Here is a 12,310-nt window from a genome sequence, read left to right as displayed (position 1 = left end):
GAAAATTGACTCAGATTGTGTCTGTTTGCTCAAAAATTAGGCTTCATTTCCAGAAATATTGAATAATGTAAGAAATAGCTGCAGAAAAATGTGGGCGAGGAAGTCTGGTGCTGAAAATGTTAAGAACTAAATAAATATCTCAGTGAGATCAGAATACTTGAAAGTGGAAGGACGCTGATTTAAATCCACTTGTCATATATTGTTCGTACAGGTACACAGCATACTCTATCAACCTTTTAAAATGACCAAGTCAACTAATGTCATCCTTTAAAATTAGAATTACCCAATGTGAAAGTATTTGCATTTTGTCCAATATTGATTAAAAAAAAAAATTAGAGAAAAATACATGAAAATGTTTTAAAATGTGGCACTAAAAATAAACTCCAATTCTAGTTGTATATGAGCCGAGAACAAAGGTTGTCACAAAGCCGCTGGTTGGTGTATTGTCAACAACGCTATTCATCAACTTTTAGAAAACCTGACCCAGAAAACCTGTATATTGCACAATTAAGACCGAAAACCCTTCCTTTCTTTTCTGCTTATTGCTAACATATTATGCATAGTATCGAACATTGTAAGAGGCGCCGATATAGAATAGGTCATAAACAAGATTTCTTTTCCATTACCTCCATAGCATGTGATAACTGCAAAGTGTGTCAACCCATTCTATATTGACCAATTTCATCATGAAACGCGTCGAAACATTATTGTCTGGAATATGTCTATCTATACATCATGCTAAGTAATGCAACTACATCGTTAGTTTTGCTATTTCTGTGAATAACATTGGTCTTAGAAAAACGACGTAAAATCAAACGTAGACAAATGTACTTTATCATAGTGACGTAGAGGTACTGGAGGAGGCTTGATAACAATGAGTTATGAAGTGTATTCCTAGCAATTGTAATTAGAAAAAGAACTGAACATCGATCAATATATATTTTTGGAATAAATCACCAATCTGTCAGCGTCTTGACATAATCGTTGAAATTCACAAAAATTCATGATCGCCCCTCGATGGTCGGAATAACCCTGCTGCAATACAACACTGACCACATCGAAACAAAGAGAACTATGGAACTTGCAGCTACAGTGGCAGTGCCTTGTGTGGAGCCTGGAACTCACATTCTTTTGAGTCGCGTGTGTGGAGCGATTAAAAAGATTAGCCTCTCTCATAATACAACTATTGTAATCAGAGTTTGTTTGCAATGATGATTTTTTTTTTTACAAATTGATATTATTATACTGGTACATGGTGATGCATGATCTTGGCATTAGGACTGCTGGATGTCAGCAATTTATGAAAACCAAAGTATTTGTAATTCTAGGAATATACATTGAATGGTGATTATGTTTCCTACATTACTTTATTTACTTTACTTTATTTTCGCTGAAATTTATTTTCGCTGAAAAGGCTTTTTGGCCGTTTTTTATGGAATTTATTTTCACTGATTTTTGATGAGTTTAATGTGAAATATAGGGAAAAAAGTATATTCGTTGGATTTTATTTTCACGGAATCATTCGTCTAGCGAAAATAAATTCCAAGCGAAAATAAAGTATTCTACAGTATGCTGTAATACAGCTGAGTTTGTTGTACTTTAAATAAATGTATTAATTACTCGCTTGTTTTTAATTTCACTATTTTCGTTGATATTTAAAATTTGCTAAATTAAATCTACGTGAATCATGATGTAAATATCAATAAAACTTGTTGTCTTCCTTACCAAGTTTTTGAACTTAAAACCAAGTGAAATTGCTCAGATCATCAAAATAGTGAAGATAAATGGTTTTACATTACCGGTATATCAAATTTTTTAGGTATTGCCTTCATCTTATGGTAGTTTCATCTATAACCGTTTTCAAGGACATAGGATTTTGATTATTCAATGTGCTATTGTTATTTGATTGTTTTAAAAACATCATTTTGCATGATATTTTCATAACAAAAATTGATCCGGGAATGGTACTATTGTTACTAAGTATAGTTTAATTGTTTAATTGAAAATACATGTATGGTTCTATTTATTCGGTGTCCATGTTCTCCTATTCTTTATTCTTGATTAGTAATTAACCCTCCAATCTACAGCTACCAATGTACAACTAAATACCCATCCATCTGTTATCTGAATTCCCAGTATTAAGATAGCTCTGCCAACTCCTGTTTACAACTGTGATAGTATGCTAAATTTATAATGTTTATTTGTATCAAGATTTTCTTGAAAAAGTCATTCATTGGTACATCACTACAACTCTAAATAAACTGCCTTTTGTTATCTGTTCACAAAATTGTTCTATATTGGTAAACTTTAATGGCACAGTTTGAGGTCTCTGTCATTTTACATACCAGTTCTATTTATTGTTTATAAACAGACTCCATTTACGTATACAAAGTCTGGCATGTCAGGTTAACAGACAAACAGTTAGCAACTTTGAATATAAATAGTCACATCTCTATATTTCTGCCTCATTCTCATTCTAATATTTATTGCCACTCCAGAAACAATGCATTCTTGGCATGGAAATTAGCGTAGAATACTGTGGAATACTTTATTTTCGCTTGGAATTTATTTTCGCTATTTTCGCTGAAGGGATGATTCCGTGAAAATAAAATCCAGCGAATATACTTTTTTTCCTATATTTTACATTAAACTCATCAAAAATCAGTGAAAATAAATTCCATGCAAAATGCTCAAAAAGCCTTTTCAGCGAAAATTAATTCCAGCGAAAATAAAGTATTCCACAGTATTTGTTTAGCAATGAAATATGTTGTAAAAGTTACTTGCTTGTTGCAAGAGAACCAACCTCTTTGGCCAAGTACACAGCTTCATTTAGAATGGTTAAAAAAAGTTAAGGGGGGGGGGGTTAGTTGGCAATATCTTTCTCTGGATCAGGTAAATATTTCCATGGTTGTGTATTTGATCTTTTAAAAACACATCTTGAGTAGAAGCACATGTAAACCAAAATTGCATTTGTTTCACCCTAAATCATAAAAAATATACGCATACAATAGAGCAAATAAGGTAAAGATGGGGTAAAAAGAGTCAGTCATACTAAGGTAGCAACTAGTACTAGTAGCAGCCAGACTTCAGACATGCACCTAATGGGAATTAACTTCACTAAACAGATTTTATGATGATGATCTTGTTGATCTCAGGAGCCGGAATGTCAAACTACGTTCTTCCTATAACCTGGGAGCAGGACTGGAATGCGATGATGAGATAAGAACCTGGATAAATAATCCTGAAATTGACGCTGTTTGATGCAGTATGCTTATCACATGGATAAATCACATGTATAAAAAATGTTTTCAAGCTACATCTATTCGATGGAAATTACCGTGCTATAATTAGTTTGATGATGAAAAAGTGAATGGTCGTCTATGTTTAAAAATATAAATTATTTTTATAAATTATTGTGCATACCTGTCCTGATTTATTGCATTGCCTGCTGAAAGCCTCCGCTACGTAAGTTGCCGAAATTAATGTGGAGAAAAATTACATCACTAGGCAATGTGTTAGGTCTCAGCTATGTGTGAAAGTTTGCAATATTTATTTTTAAAGTGTGTTTCTATGATCACAGTGTGAAAACTCAAAGTAGGAAAATGTAACCTGTGTTGCATTTACACTTGCATATTGATAGGTTGAAATTTGTCTCCAAATTATGAATCAGTGAGTTGAACGCAGTCGTTGAAGAATGTGTAATTTATTGTGGTACTGTGTTGCATAGTACTCAGAAATAACCTGACGACTCCAGCATGTTTCATGATTACTTCTAAATGGAGTATCAAATATAAATATATATATATCGCTTTTTACCTTAGAAATTATTATTGTGTAATAATTTTTTTTTTCTAGAATCCTGCATAATGTGCACAAAAACAATATTGTGATTTGCATAATTGACCAGGAAATTTCATCTGTATATAAATAAACAAAAACATTTGACTGTGTCATTATTTGTTATTACAGGCAGCTAAATTTATTGTCATATTTACCGTACTAAATTTTGTTTTGTTTTTATATTACAGGCTCGTATGAGATCGACAGGGGAGCTGGCTGCTATCAAAGTCATCAAGATTGAACCAGGTAAAACATGAAAACAGTTCTCAGATGACATGAGTTGCCATAGCAACTTGATATACTTTTGTATCAGATAAATGTCTCAATGCGTCTTCAGTGCAAGGTATTTAATTGTAATAACGTATTTAAATCTTGCGTTCCGCTGAGTGTGGTTAGGCAAGAAAGAAAAATACCAAGCTACGGCGGCAATTATCGTACTGAACCTTCATCCTGGGTTAACCAAAAAATATAACTAACAAATTCCTATAATAAACTATAAACTATTAACCCTATTAATCATCTAGGTCCTGTACTAAAGATCAAGATTTATGGTTTCCGCACACTATGGCTTATCCACTAAGTTGTCGGCCTGTTAGAAAATCCCCCAGTGGTCGATTCTGATTTTCTATAAGGATGGCATTTCTCATTCTTTTCCTGTTAACACATTTTAGTGTCCGTCTCCAAGTCGTTACTGTCTAATTTCATATTCGTCCTTTCTTGAATTATTATCGTCTTCCTCATGCTCCATTGCATTTAAACATCCATGTCTTCAAAATGGGTGTCTATCATAAATTTATTCAAATCAAAGTATAAATCCAAATAGTTTGTGACATGACACGAAGTACGTAATATGTTAGTAGACAGGATTATCATCTCTGATAACATCTAGATACATAGCAAATGACGGGTAGGTCATTCAAATTACATTTCCCAGTGATGCACTCCTGCAATCCCAGGGATTGCAAAGTGGCAGTTTAATAACGACAATTTTTCGGTTGTTGTAATCTTCAACAGGGTGTGAATTATCTGTAGGGTTCACTGACCTCTAGATCATTGACAGGGTATCATCTTTTGTAAAAAAAAACGTTTTTATTACTGACTGCTATTAGTCAGGCTTGTCCTTGGTTTTAAAATTACAAAGTATGACATTTAAACTTTTAAAATTTACGTGCAGATCGTGCATGATCATTTATCATTTCCTGAGTATATACTACCAGTACAAAACTTTGTTTCCGTCTTTAACAGTGATGCGTCTCTTTATAAATATTTTGTTGATTTTTGTCTTTATCGTTTACATAGTTAGAAGATGGTTTTGACGTGAGAGGGGTGGGGAGGCTTTTGTGATGGATGTGTTATATTTCTGTACTTTGTATGTATTAGTACTTGATACTCTCTGCGATTGCCTTGATCGTGGTTTTTTCAGTTGTGATCGACATTATGTTATGGTAGGGCTTTATAATAACAACTGTGTCTATGTTCCATGACCTGTGAATTGTTGTTTGGTTGTGCTCCACTGGTTCCTGTTGAATAGTGGGGATGACGGAAGTATTCAACTTTGCAGCCGTCTGATCTGATAAACTTGATAGGATGGGTTTGTAGATGCTAAAGAATATATACATGCAATGGGATCCACACTGTGGGTCTCGCCCCTCGCCCCACCTCAACTTTGCTGTAACAAACCCTCTAATTGGGAATCATCTTTGAAATTTGGTTTATCAATACAAAAAGCATAATGGCGAGTGATCAATTATAGATACGAAATAGTGCATGACCTTTGGCCTTTAATGAGTAATTTAGTGTTGCGAAAGTTTTGCGCTTCCGCACGCCAACCAAGATCTCATTGTCTTGCGAATGTCTAACATAGAGTGTGCGAATAAATTAAATTAAATGGTTGTGATATGTATATTTACTTGTACATGTATATGTAAATTTGAAGTAATGGGTACCAAATGTACCTGAAATAATAATAGCGTAAACTGATGGTTGATCACTTTTTTTGATCAGCAATGAATATTAATGACTTTAACTTCTTAGAAATTGAAAGCAAACTGATTTTTTCGAAGAAGAAGACAAATAATTGGATGTTATCACTCAGCATTTTTTAAACTTGCACTATTGGAAGATGGTATTTTGTAAAACTTGAATTGGGGGTTTTCAGGCGAGATGAACACCCCAAAACGTATAAGCTGGTTTCAGTGATCTCCAAAATTGAGCTGGCTTGTAGAAAAGACAAAAATTGCTGGTGTTTCCTGGTCTATTTAATTTAATACCACCTTATTATTGTCGTGTGCCTCTCGATGAGACGTTTCATCGCTTCCTGCTACCTTGTGAAAGTGGCATTATGCATTGTGATACTGCGGTACGACAGTATGCTGTACCTTCTAGGTCGAAATCTTTCATCTCTTACTTGGTAAATAGCCGTGGTCTGATGTTCTTCTCGGCATCAAAGTATTTAACGAGAGACAATATACTACATCCCGGGATGACATGTTTATCACGTTTTAGTATGCTAGCTGTGCGGGAAAAATTAAAGTTTGGATTGAAACTATTGCTGATTCGTACCTGCAACTGTTCTGTGAATGACCCATTTACATAATTTGTGGTTTCTGTTCTAGTTTGTTAATTCTAATTAATGTCAAATTATCGTAGAATTTTGTATGTGATTGAATTAACAGTTGCTGAATGAAAAAACATGTCTGTTCTTGCCAGTATTGGTGATGGTTTTCGTTTGATAAAGTGGGCAATCAAAATTGTTTTCACAGAATTTTGAACTGTTGTACATTTTTTTTTTCTAGTCAAATAACAGAATGTGCAGGTATTGCAGCAGGCTAAAAAAAACATATGTAAGAAAACTTTGTTGTAAAGTTGTGAATGTCTCAAAATTACCTGTATACCTCGGTGCTCCTTCGTTCGCTGCTTTTGTTCTAAAATACACCTCCTGTGTATTATCTTGAAAACATGTATTGCTATACATTCCAATAGCTATTGTTGTCAGGTTACATTTGTAATATGAAACCAAGTCAGAATTATACAGGAAGGCAAAAGCAGTTCATGATCATACAAATAGCGTATTTATTGATTCAGTCTTGTAGTAATGCTGATGTTAAACTCTAAATACTAAAATTATAAATTCTCATGATATGCTATGTCATAGTATTAACCAACCTAGTGGTTTTCACCGTCTTAAAAAATTCATTTCAATTTGCTTCCCACGAAAACGACTTTACTCGTCAATATCGGTACCGCAATCGCGTTTCTACTTGTGCGTTGATTTGCTATTCAAAGCAGTGTGTGCATCTAACAACTTTCACGCATTTTAGTATGCAAACTTTCACTCAATATATCGTATATCCACTTGAAAATATCCTCCTTGCCCATTTATAACTGTAAATAAACCGCAGAATGAATGCATTGAAAACGTTATTGTACACGTATATGTTACGAGGTCAGATTATTAATCTGGTTTGTCACCACCTCCTTGGCAGATGCTGAGATTCGTCTGTGCGTTACTTTTATATAGACATAACAGACATTATTTATGGCTGAGAAATAATTTATTATCAAGTCTTCCTGCAGTTCCCATCTACTCCTCTAATTATTAGGGCAAGCAGGACGTTGTCCTCTATTGCGTCTGTTCTCGACTTGCAGGAATTAAAGGCCTTTGCCATTAAAACGGATCTGATAGAAATACTTAGTCTATCATGCTGTGGTGGCACGCTATTTTGAGAGATGTTGTGTATGGTTAAGTAGGCGGCCTTCATCAGTGATCATATTTCTAATATTAACATTTGCAGTGATCATATTTCTGATATCAACGACGTTTGCATACTTGTAAACATGTATTTAGATTTGATGTCAAGTAGCTATCTTATTCATGATATACTGCAGTTCCAGACAATCAAATCGCGGTATTCCTTTAGTTTTGAATCCATGGTACATGGAGTGTTTGCTGTATTTACAAGCACATCTGCAATGAAAGCACACATAAAAACAAAAATGTATTTGCTGTATACTGTATTATAAGTTTTAACCGCAGACACACATTGTCATTTACAAAAGCGCTACTGATAAACGGTATTATGAATCATTTTTATTTCCCAAAAGACAAATTTTTGAGAATCTAAAATGTCAAGATGGGAAGTAACAAAATATTGTAGCAGCGGAGATTTTACTGTTGTCCCTCAATAAAAGTCAGTGACTGTCATAAAATATTTCTGCTTGTCTCAAATTAAATCCAATTTTAGTGGCAAAATTTAACGCCCCAGAGACTTAAGACAGGTGGCAGTGAATCAACTCAAGGTCCTAGTTAGGATGAACTTGCTTCAGGTCAATTTACAGCAGAGCAGTTATTTATTGGTTTTGTGTCATAAATTTTGATCTTGTATTCAACTTGCTATCCCATAATATCAATATGGCTGCCTGTTTCCTAGATACTGATTTTACTGCTATTGTGATTTATTAGGGGCCCAAACCCATAGGGCGAGGCCCCTATTCTTATTGTCCGTTTTTTTTCTTCTTTCTTCTTTCTTTCTTCTTTCTTCCGTAAATTTTTTCGTCAAGCCGTTTGAGAAAACCGCTGAACAGAATGGTCTGATACTGCTCTGTGCTGATAGTCCCTAATGTGAACTGGTGCAACATACTTTCAGAATTTCGATTGGTCAATTAGTTTGGCAGCCATATTTGATTGAAATAAAACCGGAAGTGACTGTTTGACCACTTTCTGAGGGTCTAGGCGTCTAGATTTTTTTATGGTATATAGTACAACTCATGTGTAATAGATATCAGCAATAAAAACTTTAGCGGTCATGTGACTTTTCCCCGCCATTTTGTTTTTCCTAAAAACGGCAAAAAACACTTAAAAATCTTCTTCTTCAGAACCACCAAGCAGAATGCTCTCATATGTAGTATTTAGCTTCTGTATATGAAGCTCATTTACGTTTGAAAAAAATTGTTATGATTGGTCACATGGTTTGGCCGCCATTTTGGGTTTCTTCTAAACAGGAAGTAGTTTTTTACTCATGCCACACTTGAGGGATTATTTTCACTTTTGCTTCATGGCATCTGTATATCAAACCCTTTCAGAAACCTAAAATAGATTTCAGATCAGTCACGTGGTTTTGCCGCCATCTTGGATTTTAAGCAAAATTGACCAAAAGTTTGGGCATTTGTTTCTCAGAGGTGATTCAACCAATCTACAAGATGTTTTTATATTTACCATGCCTGGCCTTAGCTCCATATGAGAAAAATATTATTATTTTGATCAGTCACATGGTTTGGTCGCCATCTTGGAGTTTATGAAAACAAATCTTGTGCAATTACATGTGTTGTATTGGTCCGATTTGGCTAAAATTGTATATGTGCATTCTACTCTTGAGATGCATTCTTTCAACCGAATGGCACGTGGCTGGGTTTTGTCGCTGGGCGCCTAAGGGGTGGGGGGCTTCTAACCTCATTAATATGCATAACTGATATATCTCAAGCACTGTTGGAGTTAGGAAGATGAAACCTGTGTTATTATGACAACATTAAACAATTGATTTCATTAAAATAACAGATGACCATATATGGTCATGTGAACTCATTAATATGCATAACCATTATATCTTAAACACTTTTGCAGTTAGGAAGATAAATCCTGTGTTATTATGACAACAGTGAACAAGAGATTTGATTAAAATAACAGATGACCATATATGGTCATGTGAACTCATTAATATGCATAACAGTCATATCTAAAACACTGTCGCAGAGCAGGACATGTAACTAGTGTCATTATGAAGACATTGAATTAAAGATGTAACTGACATTAGAAATGGCTATATATGATTATGTAATCTCATTATTGTGCATAAGAACATGGCTCATTATATATCCTGAAAACCATATTTCGATAACCAAACCAGGTAAATACATGGTACCAACTTTATTTTGACCTCATGTTACTGATAATTCAAGCTACCTGTTTGTCTAACATGTGACCACATTAATTATGAAACAGAATCTTGTCAGCTTGGGCCCCGGTGACGCCGCTTGCGGCTTTAATCTCTTTTTGTTTTTGTCTGAAAATAAATTGCCTGTTTTCATGCACCATTGCATGAGGCATCAAACTCCTCCTTCTTGAAGGAGAGAGACTTATCACTTTGAGACAAGAAGGTTCCTGTTCAGACATCTTTCTGATAGAAATATAATGTCTGTGAGTTTCTGTTGGTTTTTTGATGCACCTATTGTATACCTTTAGGGATTCAGTAATACAGTACCGTATCGTGGAAAACTAGAAATGAATTTGTGTATACTGATACTTAAGCTATCAACAAACTCCCAGGTCAACAACAGTTCAAGTTCATGACTGGCCCGCTATGATAATTAGCAGCTAACTAAAGTCATTAAAAAAAAAAAAAGAAATTACTTTTAATATTTCTAATAATATCAAGACGTTACACTGTTTATGCTCGACATTGACCCGATCTAGAACGTCTTGCATATCATTACAAAACCCTACTATGTATCGCAAAGTCAGAAATGGACTCATTCTTGCTCTTTAAACTGAAAGCTTTTAACGATGTGGTTTGACAGAAAATAGCAGTGGATTGATTAAATATGCATTCCAGGCATTGAATTTCTGCAGGGTCGCTTTGTTCTAATCACATTAGTAATAAAAAGAGCAGTGTCTCTTTTTAATATGTTACCAAAGCAACGTTAGTTATTTGAAATATACTGCAGGGAAATAAAAAAAATGTCCTCCTAATATTCAAATTGGATTTGAACACATCACCATTTTTACAATGAATTACAAAAACAAATGCAAATTTTATACATTATTTATGCACCATCAGAATTTACAATATAATGTTTATTCGGTTAAGTCAGTGGAAAAAGATCTTTATAATTATCTTCGTTGTTGAATATATTTAGTTGTATACAAACGCTCAATGTGGAATGATTTTTTGCTATGACGCGTGGCTCTACATGATTCGTAGGTAAATCTTCACCTCCTTTTCATGATAGACCATCTATATTTTCATTGTTGGAAAAATTAAAATAATATCCAGTGACCAGGTTTCATAACCAGGCAGCTTTATTTGTAGGGAGTGTAGTGTTCTGGAAGGTGTGGGCACTAAGTGAATTGAGAATCCAGTTATGTAGAAATCGTACAAATGTCTGGGTTTGGGTACTTGATCCAGATATGAGTGCTGAGTTTGTCAAGTACGGCCAGTTTGTTTGTGAATCATTGAAATATAAAAAATGTAAAATTCATGACTGTCAATTATGTTTATAGAATACATTAAACAAAAATCTTGGACTTGCTTCAAAACACAAGAAACATATATGTGTACTTTACTTTCTCCAACCACTGCTTGTCTTCAATGAAATTGCGCATAACCGAAAAATTGCAGTTGTATACTGAGTTGTTAAAATGACTAACTTTGACCATAGACTTATTGTTTTCATTTGCCTAAGTACATGCCCTAATGGGACTAATAATAAAGCAAAAGCAGTGTTTATTGCAAATATTTTTTCTTGGAATATTGATTATTTATGTCACCTTTAAACCGGGGTCCCATAATTTCCATATGCCCGTGAATGAAATATCGTACTATTTTGGTGTGTATCCTCGCTGTTGGGGCTGAATTACCAGTATGTTAAAAACATTGCTAAGTCTCTGGAAGTTATTGTTTATTGAGAAACATCATATCATTTGAATTGTATATTGGCACCATGCCAGATGGGTTCAAAATGACGTACCCCTTGATCTTTCGTATGGCGTAGCATTGGCAAATAATCCCATGTACTGGGAGACTGATACGCTTTATGTTTACAAATAAATTCAAAGAACTGGTAAATAATTGTAGAGTCAATTAAAATGTATTTATCTGACCATCTTGCTTGTACATAGTTTTGTGTATAACATGGTTAACTTTTTTCACCTCCAGTTCCCTCTTTTCATCGCAAAATAGTCTGTTTATAGTCTGCACTTTCCTTCAGAAGTTTAGGACAAAAATAGTCAAACTTTTTGAGTAAAAAAACTGAAAATTTGTACTTTGAGGTATTCTCGTAAATAACCTTATTAATATACATCTTTTCCTTCCATGGATACATCATGGGAATGCTAAAATCCAAAAATTTAGAACAGAATCAGCGAACTTCTTTGTAAAGAGTCCAGTCAAACCCTGCTGGCAGCCATGTTTGTTTTTATTATTAGAGGACGCTTATGCGCGTAATCATTCCACATTTCTTTATATGGAAAGATGAAAATACCCTGTAAAATATTGCAAAATTAAGGCACCCTGTAACTTATAGCGTTACGGTGACAGATATATAATAATAGTTATTACGTGATTTCTGAATGTGATGTTTTGGGATTTCCCACAATGCAGGTAAATTGTGCATGTCACTCATCCTTAGCTAGACTGTAGTGCTATTGGAATTGGTAGCAATCATTGCAACTGCTTTGTAATTGTATATTGATTTT

At 34.3% G+C, this 12,310-nt stretch overlaps 1 protein-coding gene across 4 annotated transcripts in view; it reads left to right on the top strand.

Annotated features, from left to right (window-relative positions):
- The window catches only part of LOC100377469 (mitogen-activated protein kinase kinase kinase kinase 5), a 45,589-nt gene that overhangs the window by 2,522 nt on the left and 30,757 nt on the right, over nt 1-12,310 (top strand). For all 4 annotated transcript variants that reach the window (XM_085494373.1, XM_085494366.1, XM_085494370.1 and 1 more), the window contains exon 2: nt 4,029-4,086. In XM_085494373.1, the coding sequence (XP_085350499.1) occupies nt 4,029-4,086 (58 nt within the window). The remainder of the gene's footprint in view (nt 1-4,028; nt 4,087-12,310) is intronic.

The sequence above is a fragment of the Saccoglossus kowalevskii genome, chromosome 2, assembly GCF_978046115.1.
Source record: "Saccoglossus kowalevskii chromosome 2, keSacKowa6.1, whole genome shotgun sequence".
In the NCBI taxonomy this organism is placed as follows: Eukaryota; Metazoa; Hemichordata; class Enteropneusta; family Harrimaniidae; genus Saccoglossus; species Saccoglossus kowalevskii.
The sequence above is the reverse complement of the archived record's forward strand: the minus strand, read 5'-3'. Positions and strand labels throughout refer to the sequence as shown.